Source organism: Eublepharis macularius, chromosome 17 (assembly GCF_028583425.1).
Source record: "Eublepharis macularius isolate TG4126 chromosome 17, MPM_Emac_v1.0, whole genome shotgun sequence".
Taxonomy (NCBI): domain Eukaryota; kingdom Metazoa; phylum Chordata; class Lepidosauria; order Squamata; family Eublepharidae; genus Eublepharis; species Eublepharis macularius.
Window position 1 is genome coordinate 3,462,599 of NC_072806.1, and position 13,072 is coordinate 3,475,670.

Sequence of the window (13,072 nt, forward strand, 5' to 3'; positions counted from 1 at the left end):
AATTAGCCCCAAACAAAGCGTGGGAGCGCTCCCGCAGCCAGAGTGACATCGCTTTCAGGAGTGACGCTGTCACACCTCCTGGCAGCATGTAGTTCCTGGGGTGCCTGCTGGTAGTGGGTGACCTCTGGGGGCTTGCACCTCCTGCCGATGGCTGGCAGATGGGCAGGCGAGGGGGCAAACCCCTGGGAGTTTGCTCAGCACTGGCCGGCACCTGGGACCCCTAGATCTAATCACGTACTCGAATTGGGTCTTGCTGATTTTGGAATTGATCTGTAAATAAAACAGATTGGTTCTGGACTTTCATAGAATCGTAGGGTTAGAAGGGACCTCCAGGCTCATCTAGTCCAACCCCCTGCACAATGCAGGAAATTCACAACGACCTCCCCTTCCCCCACACACATCCATTGACCACTGCCCCATGCCCAGAAGATGGCAAAACCCCGTCAGGATCCCTAGCTGAACTTGCCTGGAGAAAATTGCTGCCTGACCCCAAGGTGGCATTTGGCATTATCCTGGGCAAGTAAGAAGGAGCCCCAAGAACTAAGCACTTGGAATTAAATCACTTGGAATTTTGGCATTGGCTTTGTCAGAGGGGGAAAAAACAATACAAAAAAAGGAACACACAGTCCAAAGAGACTACACATCAATGCGACTTCTACCAGTTGTCTGCTAAACTCATCTATTGTTTACAGGACATGGGTGGGAGGTCCTAGCCCTGGACTTTCTGTGATGAGAGCAAAATCAAAAAGAGTCCAGTAGCACCTTTTAGACTAACCAATTTTATTGTAGCATAAGCTTTTTGATTTTGCTACCACAGACTAACACGGCTAACTCCTCTGCAGCTGTGATGAGAGCTGTTCCCAGGTCTCATGGAGTCTTGTGGGCTGGTATCGATCACTTGATTTCTGCAGTATCGGCGTCCTCCTCCATAGGAGCATCCTGAGGCTGGCTGCAGAAATGGCTGTCGGTATTCATGTGCGGCACAAACAGCGCAATGTAGCACACCCGATAATAGCAGGAGCCAAAAATGGCAAAGACGCTTGCCAGGCCAGCAAACACCTGGAACAAGGAGACAAATTTTCCTTGGGAGGTGGCATAGGTGGGCACAAAGAGAGTCCAGATTATGATGATCAGCACCATGGCAAAGCTGATGGCCTTGAAGGTTTTGAGCTGCGCCTGCTGCGAGTTGTTCCCCCAGAAGGAGCAGATGCAGCAAACGACCGACAGGCCATAGTTGTAAGCGAGAAGCAGGCCAAAGCCCGGGAAGGAAACGTCTTGGCATTGCAACAGAATGGTTTTCTCCATGTTGGTCTTCTCCTCCAAGGATGGAGGGTCCCAGAGATACCAGAAGACGCACAGAAGACTTTGAATGGCCGTGTTGAGAAGAACACACAGGGCTAGCGAATGTCTCCTCAACAGAGGTCTCTTCAAGGCCTGGTCGAGTCCGAAGCTTTGCACGACCTTCCCGAGCAACGTCGCCAAGCTGATGGTGAAGCTGATGAAGAAGAAAGGCTGCCGGAATTTGCAGACCCATACGGTGGGCTTGATGACGAAGAAGAAGCAGCTGCTGCAGAGGCAAGTCGAAGAGAGAATGATCAGGAGAGTGGGGAAGCTGCCGACATAGCGCATCGCTGGGGTGCTCCAATATTTGACGAAGATGCCTGTGACGACGGCCATCTGAACCAAGGCCAATATGGTCAGCGCCACCATGACAATAGGAAGCAAATCGGTCACCTCCAGGTACTCGATCGTCCTTTCCTGGCATGTGCGGTTCTCCTCGAGAAACCATTGGTGTTCGAAGCACTTGGCGCATTCATTTGGATCTAGACGGAAAAACGGTTGGTTCAGCAGGAAGGGGAGCTTGTGAAAGGGATACAAGAAGGGGCATTGGACCAGGCTGGGCCAGAGCTGTGGGCCGAAATCTGGCCCTCTTGTGGGCGATTTTCAACCCAGGGTTCCTGAGATCTATTTGTGGAGTGCTAGGGGCAGAGCTACTGGAAGAACCTGAGTACTCATTTTAAAAGCATTGCTACTCTATCGCTAGGGATCCCAGGGGCTCGCCGGTGGCGGGCAATCTCCTGGCTTGCCCACTGGTTTGGGCTGCCTGGTGCAACTGGTAGGCACCTCGGGAACACATGTGGCACAATCTCTCCCAGGGGGGACAACGACATCACTTCCGGAAGTGACATCATCGCGCTGGCCACGGGCGTGCTCCCGTATTTCACTGGGGCCAATTTTGGCCACAAATGGGCCAGAATTAGCCCCGTGCAAAGCGAGAGAGAATGCCCACGGCCAGTGCAATGACATCACTTCCCAGTCTCCGATGACATCACTTCATGCCCCCAAAGGTAAGTCTCGGATCCCCCACCTCCCACAGAGAGGGTTCTTTTTATGTTGTTTGTTTGTTTGTTTGTTTGTTTGTTTGATACTTTAATTCCACCCTCCCTGCAAGCAGGCTCAGGGTGGATTACATCAGATAAAAACATTTCATACAATTTACATATCGTAAAAGCAATAAGACAGTTTAAACATTTCAGACAAAAACATCCTAATAAATATGATGGCTAATATGCCGGACAGCAGCAGTCAATATTCACTAATTGAAAGCCAGGTGGTGGACGACTCTAATTGGGAGGGCTCAGATCTTCTCCTCTTTCCAGGCCAGCAGAGGCCTAGCCCAACCTCCACCATAAGCCTGGTGGAACATCTCTGTCTTACAGGCCCGGGAGAGTGAGAGTAAATCCTGCCGGGCCCCGGTCTCAACAGAGAATTCCACCAGGTTGGAGCCAGGACCAAAAAATCCCTGGCTCTGGTTGAGGTCAGGCGGGCCTCCCTGGGGCCAGGGACCACCAGTAGTTTATCTCCTGATCGAAGTGTCCTCTAGAGCACATATGGGGAGAGGGACCCTTCTCTGGAAACCTTATCCATTTCTAGGCAAGAGAAATGGTTTGATTTCCAAATTTGACAATGTTGAGTGGTTGTATTTTGCGTCTGATGTCTTACGAGATGCTTACAGAAGTAACCAAGAAGGGCCAAATAAGCATATGAATTTTGATCCGGCATTAAAAACAAAATAACTTCCGAACTAGGTGGACTTTTGGTCCCATCCAGCAAGGCTCTTAAGGCTATTCTTGGTTTGGAGGTCCGGCTCACCGTTTTTGTCCTGGAAGTAACCCGGAGGACAGTCCTCGCATTGATAGCAGCAGTTGTGTTCGCCTCTGAGATGCCTCTTCTGGCCTGCCGTGCAGTCTTGTGAGCATTTTGACGTGGGAACCTTTAATAGAAAGGGGGTGTATGAAACTTTTACCAGCCATGAATCCAGATGAAAAGAAGGGCATTCTTGTAACCCCTTCCCTCAGTTTTCAAAAGGATCTTTCAGAAGCGAGCTGAAGAAATGAGCTGTGGTTCTGAAGAAGTGAGCTGTGGCTCATGAAAGCTCATACCCTATTACTAATTTTGTTAGTCTTATCTGTGCTACTGGACTCTTGCTCTTTTCCCCTGCTACAGATAGACTAACACAGCTACCCATCTTGATCTTATTTGTAGTGTTTCTCCAGGGTATTGTGTAACACCTACTCCTTGAGCTCCTTTGTCTGGAGATGCGGAGGATCAAATCTGAGACCTTGATTGATTTTAATTGGGGCAGCACCTGAACACTCACCCAGAAATTGGGGGGCTTTCTTGGAAGTACAAACCTTTTTATCTCTTGTATGCCACTGAATCTTGGATTCATCCACCGTGAGCTCCCGTTGCAAAGCATCATAGCTGCCGATGGAAATAAACTCGGGGACTCTGGTTGCGTTCCAGCTCCAGAGAACCAGATCGTAGCCTGTTGGCGGATTGCCCGTCTTGCTGAAATAGACCGGCTGGGATTCAACGGTGAAGTTAACATTGGCTATTTCTTCCAGCAGCTGTGGAGACACGAAGAATCCCAAAGTTGCAGTTAATGAAAAATCACAAATGGGCAAGGGGAGATGATTTATTTTCTCCCGTTAAGGCGGAAAACACAGCCTCTCTTTTGCGTCTTGCATCAGCTGTTTTGTAAAATGTAGAACGTGAAGTAATAATAATAACAATAACAACAACATTGAAACATCCTTGATATTACTGTACTGATCTCACACTCTGTAATCTGCCTTGAGTATCAGTGAGAAAGGCGGGCAATAAATAAATAAATAAAAAATACCATCCTTCAGAACAACTTAATGCCACACTCAGAGTGGTTTACAAAGTGTGTTGTTATTATCCTCATGACATTCACCCTGCGAGGTGAGTGGAGCTGAGAGAGCTCTGGAAGAGCTGTGACTGACCCAAGGTTACCCAGCTGGCTTCAAGCGGAAGAGTGGGCAATCAAACCCAGCTCTCCAGATTACAGTCCTGCTGCTCTTAACCACTACACTAAACTAGCTCTCGGTAAACCTGCAAAGAACCTAGTTTTAAAATATGCTGGTTTCCTCATAAACGTGTGATTTTCATATGCTGGATTCCTTTGTGTTTTTTAATAGCAAAGTTCTAGCCCCAAACGTTGAGATCTGGGTCAATGGAAGGGAGTATCTACTAAAATATCCAAAACGGCCCTGCTTGGAAAAGCTTGGATTACTGTAATGCATTCTCCCTGGGGCTGCCCATGAAGGCTTGAAAGTATCATTTGTTCAGGATTTAGCAGAAGGATTGCTGGCTGGTAGGAAATGAAGGGGCAGAATTTCAGGAGCCTAACTGGTTGCCAGTTTGTTTCTGGGCACAATATCTGTATCTCTGTTGACGCTGCCTTGCCCTGAAGGACACAGGTCCAACAATTCTCCCCATTTTACATTCACAACAACCCTATGAGGTAGGTTAGCGCTTGACTGGCCTAGGGCCATTCAGTGAGTTAAATGCACATCTCCGGTCTATGACTGTTATAAAAGGACTTAAGCCATGCTGGATGAGACCCAAAGGTCCCATCAAGCCCAGCTTCCTGTTTCCAGCAGGCGCCAGCCCACAAGAAGGCACCCACATTCTCCCTATTTGTTTGTCTCCCAGCAGCTAGAATTCAGACAACATACTTTGTAAACCACTCTGAGTGGGCGTTAAGTTGTCCTGAAGGGCAGTATATAAATTGAATGTTGTTGTTATTATTAAGACTAACCAACTTTATTGTAGCATAAGTTTTCGAGAACCACAGCTCTCTTCATCAGATGCAACTTTATTGTAGCATAAGTTTTTTGAGAACCACAGCTCTACATCAGATGCAACCTGGTTCTGGAAAGCTTATGCTACAATAAAGTTGGTGGTTAGTCTTAAAGGTGCTACTGGACTCTTTACTATTTTGCAATACTTTGTGTGTGCGCATGCATGCGCAAATGCTCACTCACCTGCCAAGGGTAGACCTCTTGGTCTGCGTTACATTTCTGGCTTGTCGTGTTGCACTGGAGCAGCTGATGCAGCGCGTGGGCAATGACATAGATGGCTTTGTAGGTGTTGAATGTCGCATAGAACCTTTCCTGATAGATGAGGGATGTAAGATTGGCCAGGGTCAGGTTCCCACATTCAGGGCACTGTTCATCTTCCCAGCTGATGATGGAGTTACTCTGGCTTTGTCCAGGACCTGCCAGGATGCGTTGCACGTATTCCGGAAAGCCAGGCATTCTCCCACACACCCATCCCGATAATAGTACCCACACTGGCCAACTTTGGAATAAGCCCGATGGTGGGCGAGGTTGCCCAGCACTCACTGGCGATCCACACTTTGCCGGTGATGCCTCTTTCAACCACGACCGCCATCAGCTCCTCGGCTTGGTTGGGTTGCGCAAAGACCACGGTGATTTTGATGCCGGATTCCACCAGTTGGCTGGTTATCTTGACCAGCTGCTCTCGCCTCTCGCTTTTCTCCTGGGCACTTGGGAGGATGGCCTCGTACGCGATGCACGTATCCTTGGAGAGGGCCAATGGCACAAAGAGCTCCAAAGCCTGGCGGCCGTATTTGTCATCGGTTGCCAAGGCAGCCACCCAGTTCCAGTGGAATTTTCTCAAGAGCTGGACCAAGGCTTGAGCCTGGTTCTTGTCACTGGGAACGGTGCGGAAAAAGGACGGATACAGTTCTCTGTCGCTCAGGTTATCGTTGGTACTTGCGTGGCTGATCTGGAGGGAGAGAGAAAAGTTGCAGGGCTGTGAGTTCTCTCCGCTAAATGCTTTTGATTGAGGGGTTGACAGGAGAACGGATGGAATAGGAATCGGTGGATAGATCCCCCACCCTCGGCCCTTTCCATTCCTTTGTTAGATCTCTGTGCTGCATTTCACTCCTCTGTAATTCTGTTACTGGGTTGGTCAACTCCTTTCCCCACCATTCAATAATAATAACAACAACAACAACATTTGATTTTTATACTGCCCTTCAGGACAACTTAATGCCCACTCAGAACGGTTTACAAAGTATGTTGTTATTATTCCCACAACAACCACCCTATGAGTTGGGTGGGGCTGAGAGAGCTCTGAGAGAGCTGTGACTGACCCAAGGTCACCCAGCTGGCTTCAAGCGGAGAAGTGGGGAATCAAACCTGGCTCTCCAGTTTAGAGTCCTGCGCTCTTAACCACTACACCAAACAGGAGAGTGAAGGCCACACAGTTACGGCAGCTATCATTAAGAAAAGGTTGGGAAGGAGACAGGAATCAACCAAGCCCTTTTTCTTTGGCCTCCATCTGGTTCACCAAATGTCCAGCTTCTCTTTCTCAGCTTGAGGCTTTTGGCCACAAGCAGCCAGCAAGATGGAAAGGTGGAAATATGAGTCCCCTCAGCTTTGGAGCTGACGGGGCTCTTGGCAGGAGAATAAGAAAGCAGCGGGGCAGGCTACACCCAACCCCAACCTGGAAGCTTTTTTATTTACCAGGCGAGTGAAGATCAGTTGTGGCCCGGGAGGGCAGAGAGGATCACAATGCCAAGAAAGGGGCAACAGGGCACATACCTGAAGGTCCAGGGGTCTTGCTGTGCTAGCTCTTGACATTTGCCAGCAACTACTGGGAATATTGGCAACACTTCAGAAGTGCCAGCCTGCAGCCCATTTCCCCCCTCTTGATCACTGTGACAATCGTTTCTTCCTACCTCAGGGATGGAAAGAAAATTTAAGAGTCGGGACAACACCATGCTCAGTTCTGAACTGTCAGGACCCACAACGGCAATGACACGGGGCTTGTAGTTGGTGTAATTGCATTGTGCTTCGAGGCCGCTGTCGCTGGGGTATTTGGAAAGGAAGGTGATGGTTGGCTTCGTAGCGACGACCACGTTATTGCAGGTGTTGTGGATTTCGTACCCAAGTTTGATGCCAGGCAGCAGGGAGGTGGAGTTGTTGATTTCATCAATGGCGAAGTGCATGCCGAGGTGCCTTTGGTAGCCACGTGTGTAGAAGCTAGGCAGAGGAATATTGATGGTGGATAAAGAAACTTCGCCCCATGGATCACAAGTCAAAATGCCAGTAGAGGGTTGATTCCAATGTGCGTTGTTGAGGTGGTACAGCCTCCCATGGGGGGACTGTACCATCTCAGTACAGCACCTTAGATTCAGCTGTCTGTGAAGGAAAGGTTAATCCAGAAAACACAAGCCGTTTATCTTTGCAAACCTCAGCCTATTCATACATGCTTCATTGAAGTGGTACAGTCTCCTCTTCTGAGAAGACCGTAACATCAACTAAGCACTTTGGAAGCAACTCTCCATAAATTGAAAGGAAGAATGAGTCATAGGTCATAAGCTTACATGCCATTGAGATTAGGGGTTGATTCAAAAGTGTTTTAATTGAAGTGGCATAGTCTCTCCACTAAGCACCATGGGATTAGCTCTTCCAAAGCTGAACCGGAGGCTGAGTCAGAGATCGGAGGTCAATATGCCAGCAAAACACAGAGTTGTTTCAAATGTGCTTAAGTGACACAAAAGTCCCTCCACCATGTGAGGACTGTACCATTTCAGTGCAGGACTTTGGAATCAGCTCTTCACAAACTACAAAAGAAAAAAAAGAGTCTACAGTGCAAAAATAATCCAAAGAACATGAGTTTATCAGTAATTGTGTGTGAAACGTGATTAGGATAGAGAACAGAGCTCACATTCTCAGCCTCTCTTCAGCTTCCTGCTGGTTTGACACACAAAGTCGGCCGTGCCACCTGGCAGACTTTTGGAAGGCTTCTTCTTCCCTGCTCACCTGTAACACGTGGGAATCTGTGGCTGGGCCTCATACCGCACCTTGGAGTGAAACGCAAACAGTCCGCCAATCACAAAGTCTCCTGGAGCACTGAACTGGAGGACCAGGGAGTTGGTCTTCGCTTGGTCGGGCCTTATGCAAAGGGCCAAAGCTAGGATCTTGAACAGCGAGCGGGGCTCCATTTTGCCTGTGGGGGGAGGGAGTGCCCATTTAATACCTCGCATTAATGCAGTGCTCAAAGCATTATCTTGTCACCTTTAAAAAGAAATTCTGCAAGGTAGTTCAGTATTGTTAGCCCCAGAGTGCAGACGGAGTTTGAAAGGGTGTGTGTGTGTGTCTGGGGGGGAGTTCCTTTATGAATTTGTGGCAGGAACAAGGTGCAAACTGGGGACTCCTTGATCCATACTACACCATTTTCAAAGCAGACAAGAGCAAAGAAAGACACGATAGATCACACCTCTCCCTCTACCTGTAAAATATAAATTGCATGCTTGTGCAGCCTCAATTTGCCTCGGGGCTGTGCAGGGCAAGAAAAGGGGGGTTTAACCCTCCACTCGATCTTGCTGCTTGATACGAGCTTTGCTGCTTTATTAGCATGCTTTAAAGTCCTGGACAGGCAAGCATTCAAAAGAACTTCCTACTTTGAGCTCTTGGTTTAATATGCATATGGCTTTAAAGCAGCAACAAATCCAACACTAGTCTATCCTACAAGCCCTGGTAGTCTGAATTTTCCACTCCTTCCTTCCAGGCAACCAGTTACTACTCGACAGTTAGCAGATTCTGAAACTACCAAGTATCTAACCTGGATATCCCCGACAAGCCTGATTTGTCCAGCTGTTGGAAGCTAAGCAGGGTCAGCCTCGGTAAGTAATTGGATGAGAGACTTCCAAGGAAGAGCAGAGATGTGATGCAGAGGCAGGCAATGTCAAACAACTTCTGTTAGTCTCTTGCCTTGAAAATCACAACAGGAGTCACCAGTAAGTTGGCTATGACTTGATGGCAATTTCTACCTATGAACTTCATAGAATTAGGCTGTTTTTTCTGGTTCTCATTTGTCTTGGCCATCAGTGCAAAGAGCACTTGCATTCAGCGGGAGCCCTGCCTAATCTTTCCCTAGCAAAAATTAGTTCATCAGAAAAGAGGCATCAACTTAGCTGTACCCGCTTACTTCCCATCTGTACCTACGATCCCTGCCTTTTCTCTCCTGTGGCTGTGTTTGCTCCCCTTCGTTCTGTCTCCGGCTGCCCTTCTTTTCTTGTAGCCTCTTCAGCAGCGGTAGGTACAGGTGTTTAGAAGGGACCTCTGATAACCAGGACTTTAAAGCCATCTCTTCCTTGTTCCAGTTGGCCTCCGATTTTTAAAATTTGAATAGCAGTCAGTGGAAACAGAGACAAGGTGATAAATGGTGCCACAGAGACCCTGCCCTAGAGCAGGCAGCTGGAGAGGATTAAGCCGAATTATAAACAAAAAAAATGTGATTTACATGGTGCACCTGAAACTGAGTGACCAAGAATGGCCACTTATACCAAACCAGGTTCACAGAACTATTTTATCTGACCCTCGCCCTGCGTTGGCCTCAGCCGATTTTAATCAAAGCCTAGCAAAAACAAAATTTTGCTCACAGAAGAAAGAACGGTTTCCAAAAAGAGGGTGAGAATGAATGAATTTGATTATGTAAATGTTACTTTGCTTTTTGGGGTTTTGTATGGCAAACCAATCCCACGGAGAGGTATTGGCCAGTGCCTGGAACTTACTGGAGTTCAAGAGTTGCTGAAAATACTTTCTAAGCTGACTTTGCCAGGCTTGGAGAAGAAAAACCTGTATGTGATTCAGTCATAATTAAAATGGTTAGAGAAAGGGAAGGGTTGTACATTTTGTTGTTGGTTACTCCCAGGTGGTGTAGGGGTTAGAATGTCAGACTAGGATCTGGGAGACCTGGGTTCAAATCCCCATTCTGCCCTGAAACTTGCCGAGTGACCTTGGGCCAATCACACCTTCTCTCCGGCTGTTTCCGCATGCCCTTAAAGGGATGACCCACTCATGGAACGCTGGCGACTTTTCCTCAGGAATCCAGATGTCTCCGTTTGCAGGCCATTTGGCTTGCATTCTTCTGGCGCCTTTTCTGTGACCTCAGAAAAGTGCATTCCCAGAAAAGGCACCGAAAAAACAGAAGCCAAATGGCCCACAACCATTTTGCAAATGGAGACGTCTGAGGGAAACCCGCTAGTGTTCCGTGAGTGAGCCGTCCCTATAACGGCATGTGGAAACTGCCTCTGTCTGCTGGACCTATCTCAGGGTTCTTGCGAGTCTCCTACAGAGGATGAGAGAATAATATATGCCACTCTGAGCTCCATGTAGGAAGGGTGTGTGATAAAAATGTACTAAATAAACCCAACGGCAAACCAAAGGGCTTTGGTCAACCCAGCAGGCCACAGATAGAGTACAGCCACCCAAACTGTGTAAGGGGGAGAAGTGCAAGTACAAAATATTTATTGTTGTAGCCGTGGGGCATAACATCCTAACCCCACAGCACAGTACATTTCAGTACCAATTAGACAGTCCATGGGGAGAAGTGGTACTCCTTGGTACGAACAAACCCCGATCTTCAGAGACTCAGAGCGGGACCACAAGTGACGCCTGACACAGGTTGGACACTAGTCAGCTTCCCTCAAGTTTTGATGGGAAATGTAGGCATCCTGGTCTCGCAGCTTCGCTCTCTGACTGCTGTCCAGTGGACTTTTCAACTGTAACTTGTCCAACATTTCGCCAAGCTGCCTACATTTCCCACCAAAACTTGAGGGAAGCTGGCAAGTGTCCAACCTGTGTCAGGCGTCACTTGTGGTCCCACTCATATTCCTGTTCATCTGTGAAATGTTGGAGGGTACGGCATAGGTGATTAAAAGGGCACAAGGACGTCCCTGTTTTTAGAGTGACACATGGGTGACACGCACGCAATCTCTGATCCTCTTTGTGGGTCCTTTGCATCCTCATAGCGGCTTTAAGAACCTTTCAGTTTTAATGGGAAATAAATATTATTTGCATTAGGAGCTGGAGTTTCATTTGCATCCCCGCGCGCACTCCAGATTTTCATGTTCTTTGCAAAGATGACTATGAAAATTTGAAACCTGTGCATTCAAATCTCTGTGGAAAAATATACCTCTTGTATCACACCCATGAACTCTCCTTAGGCAATAAATGTATATCTGGTTTCCTCCTAACTCTGTAGACAGCAGAATGAGTAGAATACAGAGATTTACCTTGCTCTCCCCCTTTGCCTATCTTAAAAGGCTAACTGCTATTTGTATTTCCTCTACCAATATTTTGTGTTACCCCTTCCTTCTTCCAAAGGATGATGACAGCATTAATTGGTGTTACTATAACATGACAGAAGTGAGGCTTCCATCTTGGATCTTGATCCGCCATTTTGTTTGGGGGCCTTTTTTGAGAGAAAGAACACAACAAAGAGATGGGAAAAGAGTAGGGCTTTTTTTCAGCAGGAACGCAGTGGAACGGAGTTCCGGCACCTCTTGAAAATGGTCACATGGCCGGTGGCCCCACCCCCTGATCTCCAGACAGAGGGGTGTTTAGATTGCCTTCCATGCCATGGCGCGGAGGGCAATCTAAACCCCTCTGTCTGGAGATCAGGGGGCAGGGCCACCAGCCATGTGACCATTTTTGCCGAGGGCGATTTAAACTTTTAAAAACTCCCCCCTTGTTCCAGCTGACCCAAAGTGACATCAGTGTGTGGTCCTGGGAACGTGTGTGCACTTTGCGCATGCTCATGTGGTACCAGAGGCACTACCTCCTGGCAAGAGTTGCCCCCTGTGCTGGCAACCCACTGAGTTCCACCACCTCTTTTCCCAGAAAAAAAGCCCTAGGAAAGACATGTGTGAAAACTAGGGCTGTCGAGTGCATAATTCTGTAGTCAGTTGAATTAAATGCTGTTGCTCTGATCCCAAAATCTTCATACAAATACCTTTCTGAGAGGAGGCATTGGTCAGTCATGAAGCAATGTATTCGGAACTCCTCCCACCCCATTTCAATCTCTGGCATTTCCGGTTAAAGAACTTTGGGCAATAGGTCTGGGAAAGACCTCTCCTGCTACTCTGGAAGTGACCTCATCAGTGCTAGATGGGCCAACATTTTGATGGGCTAGTGTATTATTTTATCCCCTTTGGCTTGTTTGTAGGATTCCCAGCTCCCAGTTGGAAAATTCCTGGAGATTTTGGGGGTCAAGCCTGGAGAGGGTGGGGTTTGGGGAGAGGAGGGGCCTGAGTGGTGTATAATGCTATAGAGTCCACCCTCCAAAGCAGCCATTTTCTCCAGGGAAACTGATCTCTATGGCCTGGAGATCAGTTGCAATTCCAGGAGATCTCCAGCCACCACCTGGAAGTTAGCACAAAAAAGGGGGAGTACCCCACCAACCAGAGATATAGCATGTATAGGGTCTCAAAATATAGATGAACCACTCATAAACATGTTTATAGAATATGAAGCGACAAATGAATACAGTGAACAGATATTCCACATGTATAGACCTCAATAAATTCAGTACATACACATATCATTCCAACGAGTCCAATAAATACAATAAATATATCAAATGTAATACATACAAATGCAATCTCATAAGTAAATATATATGACCGTTACACAAAGTCATCAGTCCATAGGAAGTTAATTGTCCGTAGATAAATTCTTCTTTCTACTGCAGAAATGCTGGGATGAGAGGCTTAAAGTGACAAAAGTAGAAGACAAACAGGTAAGTGCAACAAAACAAATCTCTAACATAAAGTTAATTTTCTTATTTTCTATTCCCAGGTCAGATAATGCAAATTGGGTGTGCAGAGACCCCCTCTCACCCAACGAGAAGGTAGCCATTTATCTCGTTTTGTATCCAGAACTTT

The 13,072-nt window shown here is 47.4% G+C and overlaps 1 protein-coding gene across 1 annotated transcript; it reads right to left on the reverse strand.

The window, feature by feature from the left end:
* Positions 1 to 894: 894 nt before the first annotated feature.
* Positions 895 to 8,347, reverse strand: LOC129344854 (G-protein coupled receptor family C group 6 member A-like). Its single transcript, XM_055001761.1, has 7 exons — positions 8,166 to 8,347; positions 7,079 to 7,382; positions 5,715 to 6,120; positions 5,355 to 5,587; positions 3,696 to 3,911; positions 3,154 to 3,274; positions 895 to 1,823 (listed from the first exon to the last, which is right to left on the reverse strand). The coding sequence occupies exons 1-7, from the start codon at positions 8,345 to 8,347 to the stop codon at positions 895 to 897; spliced, it is 2,391 nt and encodes a 796-aa protein (XP_054857736.1).
* Between the last annotated feature and the right edge of the window lie 4,725 nt (positions 8,348 to 13,072).